Here is a 13,446-nt window from a genome sequence, read left to right as displayed (position 1 = left end):
AAATATTGTGTAATTATCTTGATGTGATAAGTTTTTTATAATCCAAAAAATGAATACAATTATATAATCCTTTTTTATGTTAATGGTATCTTCCTTCTGATCCTGGGAACTTTAAAAAGGATGTTGTGTTCCGGAGGAAAACAATGTTTGGCTGAACTCAATGGGTGCACTGTCCACTACGGTAGGCCGCCGTGGACAAACGTCGGCAGGTACTACTGACGACATGAATCGGATTTAATTCTGACATTTAAATGTAGACATAAATTCGAATTAATATGGACATGACTTCAATTTCAATCAGTTATATATTAATACTGCTTACATATATTCAAACTATTGGTGTCATATGTTTGAATTAATACTAGCAGATATTCGATTATATGTTAGCATTGTATAATTGATTCTAATGTTGAAGAGGTAAATAATTAGCTAACACTTGATTAATTAAACTAGTCTCATCCAAAAGGCGCTTATGGTAACAAAAAGGTACCCAAGCAGATAGTTTGCCTGCTTCTCTCGCTTGAGGGGTCCCATCTAATCCTTGCAACTGGGCCCTCATGTTAACCATTACACCCTCTGCTGTATGATATGGATGGCAGTGGCTTGAAGTACCCTTTCAATGGTACTCTATAATATTAGTGATATTTTTACACTGCAATAGTTGTGAGCCAGGGACAAAAGGAGCAGGAAAAACAGACACGAGAAGGGAAGCTAATGGCTATGTGGGAATTCATTTTTTTTTTGTAGTTTGTGGCATATTTTGCAGGAGTATGATCCATACCATAGTTTGAATGACTTAGGTACATAGACCTTAACCTTATTTGGGTAGCAATTATTAAGAACTTTTTTTTTTTATGTGTGGATGGGGTGGTGATAGGGTACCAGTCTGTATGACTTGGGTACATAGACCTTATACTTAATTGGGTAGCAATTAAGAACATTTTTATTTGTGGTGGGAAGGTGATATGGTACCACAGTTTGTATGACTTGGATACATAGAACTTGAGCTTTGTGATTTTTTTTTATTTGTGGTAGGGTGGTGCTTATGTAAACTAAGGGCCAATCATGTTCTACTGTTATGATCATTTTATATTTTTGTGTGCAGGGGATGGAGTGGAGGGACGGGAGCAGGTGTATAGAGTGTTACTTACTTCCGCTTTGCCACTGAAACAAAGGGAGCAGGTACTGTTGCAAAGTAACTCGGAAAAGGTTACACAGAATGGATACTTTTGTATATACTGATTCTATTATTCCTTAATATTTCCTGTCATCAATTTCATCAAATTGTTTATAATAATTTAAATCCATGTAAACACATTCTGCATTGAGGTGGCAAATTGCAGTGACTTAGCAAAACAGACAATGAAACTGTAGTTATACTCATGTACACTATGATATTCCACAGTGGTGTTACCAGGATGTCAAAGTGGTAAACCGCCTTCCTTTGATAATTTATATATGCATTTCATTCATAGAACAGTTTAAAATTTCCAAAAAATCATGAAAATATGGTATTTTGTTAGATATGAATCCCCAAGGATTCCAATGCCATACATTGGCCTGTGCATGAGGAAAAATTGATGGAAAATGGTTGATATCCTGCCCACTTTTTGACACAGAAGTCAGAGAATTTGGCATGGAATGATATTTTCTTTCCCATTCCCTGGTCCAGAACTAGACATCCCTACAACCCTAAAAAAAAGTAATAGTGGAGGTTGTTCAACATTCACTGGGACAAACCAAATCCAATGTCCAGATAGATGAAATCAGAAATAAACCACATTTTTGCAAACAAACTAGAACTGACTGATACTGAACAGGTCCAGAATTTCAGGTTTCTGCTAACTTTGGAATCTAAGATAATGATTTGAATATATATATATATATATATATATATCTATGTACCCAAAAATGTACAAACCAAACTACAATACAATTTTAAACTAATATAGTCACTAATGATAATAACAAATCAGGTTCTGTCTTAATGATCACATGACCCATTTTAGTGATATACAGGAAATTCATGCAGATATGTTTTTCATGAAACTAAAAACAAACGAAATGAAACTACATGGAAAGTAAAATAATCTCTCGATACATGAAATGCAAGCATACAGAAGTTGGCTAACACATCCATTACATGGAAATATAATCTATAAAGGTCGCAGCATAAATTGATGCTTCTAGGATTATTGATATTTTCTTCAATCCCAGACAAAAAATGGATACTCAGAGGAAAGATAAAATTTTATAAGAGAATACATCAAGAAATATACTTGGTGTAGTGACATGTACCATAGCAACCTTCCTACAATACTTAAATAAAATTACATACAAGAGCATGTCATTGACTAAAATCTTTCAATATCTTTATTTTTTTGTTCTACTTTAATTGTAATTGCAACTGACAGCAATGACCAGATTAAACTGTTTTGTGCTTCAGAGGATGCCAAATGATATGCAAATGATATGCAAAAGACAGCAAATGATCACCAGGTGTCTAGCATTTTCACTTTCTTTTCTTGAACGTACAAATGAATCCTCCCTGAGGGACCTTTGTTTTCTAATTTGATCCTCTCAAGTATTTCACAATCATTTTGAGGGTTTTGATGGGCAGGAAACCACTTAATTTAGAAACTTTTAGCGATTACAATATGCTAAGTTTGAGTATAGTATTACTTTCAAGTTACTGCATATTCACATGAAACCTATTTTGTTCACACTTCCCATAAATAGTGCATATCCAATGTGACTTCTATTGGCTCTTAAGACTTGTTCTGCTTCAAACACATATATCTCTTGATAAAAGTAAAAGATCTGTTTGTAGAGTGCAATTAGTTAACATATTTGAAGTATTACTTATAATATTACTTATTACAAAAGACATTATATTTATGGAATATGTACAAGAATAATGGAAAACTGACTGGGATATTTTAAACAATGCTTTCCTCTTTTCCATTATGAAACGGTAAATTAAATAACACATAATGGTAGACCCAAGGAGGCTAGTGGGAAACTTCCCCACTTTTGTTGCCCATGAAAAAGGCAAATAATTTTAACTGCAACAAGGTACAAAGAGGACAAATTCCTTAATACACTTTGTGTTGATACAATCCCTTTTGACAGTGTTTCCCTATGCAACGCTTCTTTGGTACTTGCCACCTTGCCCTGCCCTACCCCCCACTCTCCCACACAAATACCCTCCTGCCTCCAAGTAGCCTAAGAATTAGAAATAATAATGTTATATGCATGTTTCTTAGCAAGACAAATTATACCTTCCATAAGACCATAATTGTGTTATTGGATATGACAGATGCTGCTAAACATAGGAACTGAAGGCAGCAACACAAACCAAAGAAACCTATTGGACAGACAGAGACAACTACTAAAATGAAACTATAGCAACTAACAGATCCAAACATCTCAACACCACCTTACCCATTAATGGAAATTCTTTTTCAAAAATGAACAGTGTATTACACATTTCATACAATAAACAGTTCATACCAGAAAATGGTCAATGTTGGGAATATAACTTCACTGACCATACAAGAAGAATATACATAAATTAAAATGGACAGAGCTTAGTATTAATAAGAGAGGTAAATTGGCAAATTGAAATTTAAGGCCACTATTAGTTTAAGAGCCAATATCTGACAACATACATATCTATCTAATACATAATTTAGAGTCACAATTCTAACATACTGAACTGCACATGTATATCATTTAGTTCCAGTTTTTCATTCCAAAATTACATTAACATATTAGATTTCACAGCTGATTCTTCAAGTAACTTGTGGGATGATCCATGCCAGTGCTCTAAAGTATTTTGTCTCACACCAAAGAGTGTCATAAGCTTATAATTTAGCCTTCTTGTTTTTGTAGGTTAGCTTCAAGATGAATTAGTTTCATTAGGTCAAACAAAAACGTTTAACAACTCAAGAAATTGAGGTTTACTTTTCAAAACTTGTTCATAGGCCCATTACACTTCATCCACACCATTATTAGGCATGCTACTTGTACCGTATAACATTGCATAGCCTATTTGAACAAGGGCTTTATGGTTACGACTCTTAAAGATGACTTTAAGCTTACTTTAAGCAAAATGATAACTTCGTGAACACAGGAAAAAATAAGAAAACAAACCTGAAAATCAGACCTTTATAACACTGGTCTTGACTTTTAAAAGAGTGGTTTCCAAAGTATGACACATTATGATTTTTGCAACAGTAAAATCAATGATGCTGAAAATTGAAAGGGTACCAATGTCTTCATCAGATATAAAAGTTTTGAAATAAAAGGAAGCTTCAAACTAGTTCTTCCTCCCTTGTTCTAAACAGAGGTCTCCTGGGCCATATTGTTCCTACTCCCGGACCCCGGGATGGACGTTCAAGAATATATTTTATTTCTTATACCTGTATTCATTTCTAGCCCCTCAATATGACATTTCCATCTTTCGCTCCATAGAAAGATAAGACACTATAAAGGTCAGTCTCTTATATATATATAACGACAGCTTCACTGTACTGCATGGTCCCTTTTACCTTGCCTCGCTAAATCCTGAGCTGCTTTAGCCTTTTTGGTCAGCTGCTCCACCTTCTGAGGAATGTCATTGCTCACTTGTTCTGGAACAAACATTTTGTTGATGACATACTGTATCCCCTTTGAAGATTTCACACTGTTTGATTTGTATCGCTCTACACCAAACTTCTGAATTGCTCTTGCGAACCCTAGCAAGCTGGAGTCGACCCAGACATGTCGTTGTAATTCTGTCCAGCTGGAGTTCTCGCTGGATTGCTTGTAAACACACTTCTCTTCCACGACCTTTATGAAACAAAACAAAAACCCGTTGAAACTGACAGTTTGAAAGCTGACATAAATCTAGCATTTACAGGCATTTGATATCTTACTTAGAACGTTGAAACCGTAAACGTATTGCACTCGCAGGCAACTCCCAATGGTAAACTTGCTGCAGTATATCATTTCTCATTTACTAAAGCTACAATGGCCAAGAGGAACAATTGCTTTCAGTTTATGACAGTTCTCATAGAAGTGGCAAGTTTATGCAGGCAAGTTAGCTTGTGATGTCGTAGAGTGGGTTAGGAGCTGTGTATTATCATACAAATTTACCACATCCTTTGGCTGTAGTTGCACTCATCTGCCACTACATGTCCTATTTACTACAGTGCACTCTATGTTGCCTTCAAAGCAACTGAATACCCATCAAACTTTGTTCCTTCATCTATCAGTGGTGATCTCGTCCAAGGGTTTCCTTTGGTAATATTTTCTGTTATGATTCCTCCACATTCTTAAAAAAACTTTCTCCTGGTTCTAAATGCAAAGAATACTTTGATTGTCATTTCTAAAATGTAAATACTTTAGCTCTCTGTCTGACCCATCATCAAGTTTATGCAGGCAAGTTAGCTTGTGATGTCGTAGAGTGGGTTAGGAGTGGTAAAAAAGACACCTGGTTCATTATTATCATATAAATTCACCACATCCTTTTGGGGGTGACTGTAAGTGCACTCATCTGCCACTACATATCCTATTTAATACAGTGCACTCTATTTTGCCTGCAAAGCAACTGAATACCCATCAAACTTTGTTCCTCCATCTATCAGTGGTGATCTCTTCCAATGGTTTCCTTTGGTAATATTTTCCGTAATAATTCCTCCACATTCTTATGAAGACTTTCTACATGCATTTCTCCTGGTTCTGAAAAGAATACTTTGGTTGTCATTTCTACAATGTATATATTTTAGCTCTGTCTGACCAAAGGAAAGGTAGTTCCATGGCAACATGAATCATTTCCCATCATCCTGACTCGACATACTACGACAACATTCTCACAGCAAGAGGGAACGACACTGTTTTGTATCTGTACCGGTACGACTTTAAGGTAGCTGCTGCCCAACACCACTCATATTACCAGGATATCCCATTCTGAGAGGTGGTATGCTTACACTGCTTAGGTCACTACTCTAGCATGCCAGGTAACCTACAACCTCATTACACTCTTTTACTGTTTTATTTCAATGTAAATTTGATAGTTTTAGTAGCTCATGAATTTCAACCAAGCTATGTTCTAGTTTCAATTGATACAGAAAGACTAAGAAAAAGGTTGCAATTAAGACAAGTCTAATAAGAACTTGTCTTTTGAAGGAAGACTTTTGAGCTATAACTTAACGGTTGGTACTTTACAAAGGAAAATAAGAAATAGTCATAATGCAGCTGTCAATGAAACATTTCAACATTCAATTTAACTTTATTGCTTTAAAAGTGAAGCAAAGTTAACAATCTGCTGTTATATCTAGTTTGAAAGACCTGCGTCGGTAAAGATATGAAAGTTTTGGATGCCAGAGAACCACCCGATGTTTCAATCCTAGCAGGATCGTCAGAAGAAGAAACACTTTTAGTTTGTGCGAAAGTACTCTTTAAAGATAGCAGGCTTGTCAGTCGAAGTGACTGGACTACGTTGTTCTATTACACAGAGAGACCACCAAGTGACCTCCTTGCAAGTTTGCCATGGACAAAATAGCATGGAATTTAGTCCATCACAGTTCTGCAGAGTTTTGTATTAAATTAAGAGTTATTAATGACATATAGGTTGTTTTTCAAAACAATCTGACCAACGTTAACAATGAGATCGAAACACAGAAGCTAACACATCATAAAGTTTGTTTTTACTAAGTGGGCAATGCAGATATTCAACATGTTTTCAAGGTCACCATGATAGCAGTATTAACTACACAAAGTACAATTAATATACAAACTAAGCCCAACACTCAAACTTACCATGAAGGTTGTATACCCTAAATTTCTTGTGTAGGTTGTAAGGGTTTTCTTAATTGGGTCCACCACGGACTCTTCTATCACAGAGACGAGGTGGGCATTCGCACCAAATACAACATTGCCCCATCTTGGCATTCGATTGGTTTTGGTCAGGAGTCTTTGGCTGTACAACCTCTTTCCATCAGGCAGGAGACTTCTATGAATGACATCTTCCGATACAACATGTTTACTGTCGAAATGTAAAAAATAATTATTAAAACATGTTTCATTTACCAACCTAAACAAACGATCCCTACTTTAATTGAGGTCATTAACAACTGGATTACACAGTTTGCAGAAGTTTGCTTGAATATAGAAAAAAACACAAAGTGAACTGAAATGATCTCATTAGTATAAGATCTTTCTCATCTGTTTGGAGGAACTGCTCAATACCATCATCTCCATCACATCAGATGAGATTAGTGTTTCTTAAATTCCTTCTCCTCTCTTTACCTGTAGGGGTTCGGGTATTTCTGCCAGACTGCAGATGTTACTTGGTCCCACTGGTGTTTGAAAACAGAAAGACAGCTGTAGTATTTCATCTTGGTGCCTGTTGATAAACAACCACATTGAAATTCTCATTTTACCAATCTTTGTTTACATGTTGTTTACAGTCATATGTTCTTGTTGACCAGATTTACCAAAGTAATAGCTGCCAGACCTGGTTTAATTTTCAAAGGGTTATGCTCATCACATTGTTCATAGTTTCCTCTGGAAGATTAGTAGAACAGACTTGATCATAAAGATTTTGGTAAATCTGGTCATCAAACATTGACAATGACGTACTGGTTGCTGTTACACTGTGAACATCTTGCTTTTTCAGAAAAAATGGCTAAATTGCAATTATGACAATTCATTAATTTAAGTGAGGGGTTTCAAATATTGTTCTCAAAATGAGAAAGACAAAGCAACATTGGCGCTGTAAAAAAACCTAATAAATAAATGACAGAATCTGACAGGGGAAGGTGGGACTTAATTGGCCTTAATTTCTTTGATACATTTTCATCATACTGTGTAGCATACATTGGGAAAACATGTGGTTCCTCCTTCTTCAAGTTCTTGTTAGAAATGTAAGCCCTTGGTCACATTACTTGATACCATGATGACATATCCCTAGTAACATTCCCAATGTTAACTTAGAAAAGTTAGAACAGGTCAGTGCTGACACTTGGACCAATACGCAATACTAGGCAGTACTCAAGTCTATGGACTGTAAAAGTAGTTTGGTTGACACATGTGAGTTTTGGAATAAGTTTAGCTCACACGGGCTAATGTTTGCGCTACCCTTACATGGCTTGGATACAGCTCGTAAGTAATATAAGAACACGGCCTAACTTTAGAATCCGTACCATATGAATGGGAAAGCTTACTTTGAATCGGCAGAATAAGGTTAGGAAGTAGGGTTAGGGAGTAGGGTTAGGGGTTAAGAATTAGACTAGTTAGGAAGTAGGGAATAGGGTTAGGGAGTAGGGTTAGGAAGTAGGGAATTGAGGTTATGAAGTAGGGTCGAATGGTACGGATTCTAAATTAGTACCAAGAACACTTCAGAGGGCTTAAGTGACAGCAGGTTAGACTACATTAGACGTACGAGTTGACTGAGGTACAGGGGTTACAGTAACCTTTAGGCTTTAGTTGGGCTATGCCAAGCCTAGGCCTAACGTTAGGCCTACCCAATGCGAATACATTACTAAGTTTGGAAGTGTACTTCACTTAATGACTTATTTAGTCGAACAAAGCCTAATATGAGTATACATTTTACTTTTTTCTTACTAAATGATACCAAACAATTGACTCAAACAATTGTGGTACTAACTTTACACCATCGCCGACGCAGAGACTTCCTGAAAGAAGTAATTTACAACGGCGCACGTGCGAACCGATTTCGCGATAATGTCTTCTACAAGCAGTGCAGTGACTAATAATATTATCATATATTGAAAGGTCTTACATGCGTACTTGACTTTCCATTTAGGAGATTCGTGCATATGAAAAAACCTATTAGCGGAACACGTAGGGTAAACCTTAGAGGAAAGTAACACTAACGAAACCGATGTTTTATTGAACGCCAAGTACCACCAATATGGATGCAGAGGAGAGGGAAAATGCAATGCACGGAGGGATCTCGAATATGTTTAGGGTGCAATATACCGAAAACTGTTTTCAGAAAACATACCATAGCTCTGATACACTCAAATGCATACAATTGCTACTGCAAGCAATGTGTTTCTTTCTGCTAATTTCCCTTCCTTCCCCTTCCACGTTTCCGGCTCCCTGAATTCACGGTAGCTGGTGCGCACATAAAGTGAACATAAAGTGAACATAAAGTGAACATAAAGTGAACATAAAGTGAACTCAAATTATGGAGACATTATGCTAATATGCAGTAGTTAAATTGACTTTTCTGAGTCCATTTCATAATGTGATATACTAAAGGAAAATATCTTCATATAAAACATGGCACAGCTCCTGAAGTGAAGAACAGAAACAAACCCCTTTTCTCAAGTACACAAACCATAAATCCCAAATCCACGGAAAAACTGTGCACATGACCACTGCACTGCAAAATCTGGCTCCTGGCGGGAATGTTGTACTCAGTGAATTAATTAATGAAATTAATTGTAAACTTATAACATTGAAAGACATAGCAGAAGTATTCAGTGAACAGTAAACCTTTTGTTGTGAAATAACGGGAGGTTTGATGTAAATAATATAGCTTTTTTACAATTGCCCGATTTAAACAGGAATCCGACTTTGTGTGAGTTATGTTAGTGGATATTTAAAATAGTTTAAAGTAGAAGGGTGGGAAAAGGGCTTCAGTAGGTCCGTGACCGGACAAATACCCCCCAGACAAATACCCCCCGGACGATTACCCCCCAGACAATAACCCCCCGGATGATTACCACCCGGACCGATACCCCCCGGACAAATACCATCCCGGACAACTACCCCCCAGGACAACTACCACCCGGACAGAAACCCCCCGGACAATTACCCCCGAGGACAAAAACGCCCCGGACAAGTACCCACCCGGACAACTACCCCCTCGGACGAATACCCCCTAGACAATTACCCCCCTAGACAATTACCCCCCGGATAAATACCCCCGGACGAATATACCCCTGGACATATGCCGTTAACTTTAGGAGACGGATACAGCGACGGATACGCCCATCTTTTTTCGAGTTTAGTTTCCCGCGGGCCTCAACATATACCCTGGTCCCTCGGGCAACTCCGAGAGCATATTTACAATTGGGTCAGGGTGACCGTTAAACTGGCACCACTAGGATTGTCGTGTGCCCTGGCCCTTATAACCTCCTCCCGACTTTTAAAAAGATTCAAGCTTTTCATATGTAAGCCCCCAAAACTCCTGGATAGGGTTTGACAATGGACCGAGGCCCGGGGGTTGGGTTGGGAATTGCTCACTGCTGGTAGTAACTATTAATTTACTATTTGTTATAGTGACACTATTCTGTATTATTAATCTCCGAACAGTTCCGGCTTATTGCGGCTTACCATTTTCAAGTTTTCTTCTGAGTAATTTTACTTGATGATTTGTTATGTTATGTTAGTTTTTGTATAGCGCTTTATATGGCACAGACATCCATAGCACTTTGAATCCCTGGTCATCAGGCTGGCTGCTGAGAATCCAGCGCACACACCTTAGTTACCTCACAGGTACCCATTTATACACCTGGATGGATAGGGGCAGTCGAGATAAAAGTGCCTTGCCCAAGGACACAACATAACAGGATTATATATAAAACAAAGGCATTAGCCACTCGGCCTCCACGCTCCTCTTGTTTTGCTTATTCTAAGCTATTTTTTCCTGTAAGTGCACGCCATTTTAGGATGGGAGGAGCAGAAGGGAGGGGCGGGGCAAGCACAACCACGGTCCACCCCTCTAGTTTGGTGTGCATGATCATCATCCATACCCCCATGCATTGTTTCATGGACCGCTGGGCTATCATAGTCAAACCCGGTTACGGTGTAGCCCGTTACACCAACAGAATTGCCTGTAAGGTTTCATAATAGTATGTACGATTGTATGAAACATAAGTAAAGAAAGAGGCTTGAGACCACGACGTCACTACCATTTGAAAAAACCTATTCTCTGGTCATTCTGTTTGCAAAAAGAATGATGATAATCTAAGAAATCAATTTAATTTTCCCTAGTTATAATAACGTTTCATATCAGAATAATAATCTGATATATCAGAATAATAGTCTGATATACCAGATTAAGAAAATTGTCTTTCATGGCCCTAATGGGCTTTCGTACTACGTAGTTCACCAGCTAAAGGTCCGCTTGGTTAACGGGCTCGTTGGGGGGGGGGGGCTGGGGCGTATTCTGGTTTAGTTCGGGTAGTAACCTGGGTGAGGTATCTGTGCTGGTGTATTTGTGCGGGTAGAGTTTTCCCGGAGGTAATTTGCTGGGGGTGGGGTTAATTGTCCTCGAAGGTATTTGTCCTCGTGGGTGTATGTCCGGGGGTAGTTGTCCCGGGGGTAGTTGTCTGGGGGGTATTTGTCCGGGGGGTAGTTGTCCTCGGAGGTATTCGTCCTCGGGGTTTTTTTCCGGGGGGTGATTGTCCGGGGGGTACTTGTCCCGGGGGTATGAGTCCGGGGGGTATATGTCCGGGGGGTATTTGTCCGGGGGGTATTTGTCCGGCAACCTGGTCAGACAGGGGAGTAGATCCGTTACCAGGATAAGGGGCAAACTACTATTACAAGCTCACCATGAATGCAAATGCACTTGATAAGAATAGGAGGGGAGGGGGGGGGGGAGGTGTAGAAAAGCAGTGTGGTTGGGGGTCCTCTCCGACGACTTTCGGTTTTGTACAATTTCTAGTTTTTCTTTCATATATTTTGGCCATTATTTTGACTCAGGCTAGCATATATAGGGGCAATACTGATGTATGCCCTTTATAAATGGAAATTACCCGGATAGCATGATAAGAACGGACATAATTCAGTGAGTATGGTAGGCTTAACAATGCAATTGTATACTGTTGCAATTGTGGAACAGCGATCTTGTCATCTCTGTTAATAGTACAAACTCGGGCTGAATTCACGGTTACCATGCGTGGAGCATACCCGGACTTGAAAAAAATCTCAACTCAGACGAAATGGAACTTAGGGTATACAAAGATCGAGTCAGTCATACTTGCATTTTCTCAAGTCGAATGTATGCGTGTTTGTGTGCGAGTGTGTGTGTTTGTTTGTTTGCCTTTACAGATGGAAGATATATGTTAATGGCTATACATCCTGTTACTTTGTATCGTTTATATCCCGAAATTGGAACTTATTAGAGCACCTGGCTGGACACTATGTTGAGGTCTCAGCTGTGTATTTCCTTACATACTCAACAGTGCATTGAAAGGTCACGTTATCCCAAGGCAGCACTTTCACAAAGTCATGTTCGCATTCGATTGTTAAGGCCATGATGCTTTCCGTCACCCAACCATCAACATCATTTCCTTTCTCGTTATCTCTGATAATCAGCAGCCACACGTGACCCGAAATACACACATACCCACTTATTATCCCTATGTATACAGAGACATGACATGCACTTATGGTCGTGTAAGTCACATTCCGCTGATAATATTATTTGTACAGCTGCATGTGAAAAATTAATAATGTGGCCTTGGGCTTATTATAATGGTATATATATATATATATAGACAATATAAAACAAACGACCTTGCTGGATAATGCATTGATGTAATTCACAGTTAAGGGTAATCATATCTTAGTATGGGGTAACAAACAAATATAGAAATTAGTAATTGCCCCATTACGTAAAACTGTGCCCTTGCAAGGTATCACCTTCCGCTCGTGACGGTGAGCGTATAGGTCTGAAAACTATGTTACTGTGAACCCGATAATGCATGAGGGTTTTTTTTTGTGACGAAAAGTACGTGCCTGTATGTGGCAATATATACACTGCATTTAACATTTATGTAAGTAAAATGGCAACGCTGTTGATTGCAACCGCTGGGTACTCTAAATCCACCCCCCCCCCCGACTAGTTTTGCCTCGGGGATAGAACCTTTAAGGAAGGGCCAGATATTGATTTCATCAAGGAACAGGTGTCAGGCCAGGGTTGTACGAGGGGTTCAGGCGTCCTCCCCATTAACGCTGGTGCATTTTGAGGCATACACTATATTTAAACTACAAGTTAGGTCTATTGTTAGGTCTAAACGCATGGTTGTGCTATCAAATGTTTGTGTCAGGTTGGAAGGTGGATGTACATTTACCCAAAGGAGTGGTCTAATTCTTCAGTGACTGAATGCAGAGTTTCCCCCGACTGAACCATTTTCAGCAGACTTGCGATGATATAGGTTGGGGACGTAGACTCCATGATGGCCCCACACCACGCCTTTACTCACGCCGCTTACTAAAACTCCATAGCAAAGCCTGCAACCATTATCATCACCGTCATCATCATCATCATTATCACCATCATTATCCTTATTATCATCATCACCATAATCATCATCACCACCATCATTATCATCACCATCATCATCATTATCATCACCACCATCGTCATCATCATTATTATTACTTTGATGATAATAACAACACTAATTTTCAATAATTTTT

General features: G+C 38.6%; 1 protein-coding gene across 4 annotated transcripts; it reads right to left on the bottom strand.

Annotated features, from left to right (window-relative positions):
• Nucleotides 1-1,224: 1,224 nt before the first annotated feature.
• Nucleotides 1,225-8,840, bottom strand: LOC139967496 (PRELI domain-containing protein 1, mitochondrial-like). Of its 4 annotated transcripts, none has more exons than XM_071971372.1 (4): nucleotides 8,789-8,840; nucleotides 7,294-7,390; nucleotides 6,805-7,030; nucleotides 1,225-4,833 (listed from the first exon to the last, which is right to left on the bottom strand). In XM_071971372.1, exons 1-4 carry the CDS (start codon nucleotides 8,823-8,825, stop codon nucleotides 4,528-4,530), a joined length of 666 nt encoding a protein of 221 aa, XP_071827473.1. In that variant the 5' UTR covers nucleotides 8,826-8,840; the 3' UTR covers nucleotides 1,225-4,527. The 4 variants fall into 4 exon arrangements, with proteins under 4 accessions (XP_071827473.1, XP_071827475.1, XP_071827476.1 ...); XM_071971374.1 differs by having other exon boundaries at nucleotides 8,654-8,793; XM_071971375.1 differs by lacking the exon at nucleotides 8,789-8,840 and adding an exon at nucleotides 8,611-8,723.
• Nucleotides 8,841-13,446: the final 4,606 nt, after the last annotated feature.

This window comes from Apostichopus japonicus, chromosome 5 (genome assembly GCF_037975245.1).
Source record: "Apostichopus japonicus isolate 1M-3 chromosome 5, ASM3797524v1, whole genome shotgun sequence".
Lineage (NCBI taxonomy): Eukaryota > Metazoa > Echinodermata > Holothuroidea > Aspidochirotida > Stichopodidae > Apostichopus > Apostichopus japonicus.
The sequence above is the reverse complement of the archived record's forward strand: the minus strand, read 5'-3'. Positions and strand labels throughout refer to the sequence as shown.

What these genes read in the sequence shown, in the direction of transcription:
- LOC139967496 (XM_071971372.1), bottom strand. Translation starts at nt 8,825, where the DNA reads ATGCACGAATCTCCTAAATGGAAAGTCAAGTACGCAT. An exon ending in AAATACCCGAACCCCTACAG is followed by an intron (nt 7,031 to 7,293) that starts GTAAAGAGAGGA and finishes ACATTTCGACAG; the next exon opens with TAAACATGTTGTATCGGAAG. An exon ending in TAGGGTATACAACCTTCATG is followed by an intron (nt 4,834 to 6,804) that starts GTAAGTTTGAGT and finishes TGTTTCATAAAG; the next exon opens with GTCGTGGAAGAGAAGTGTGT.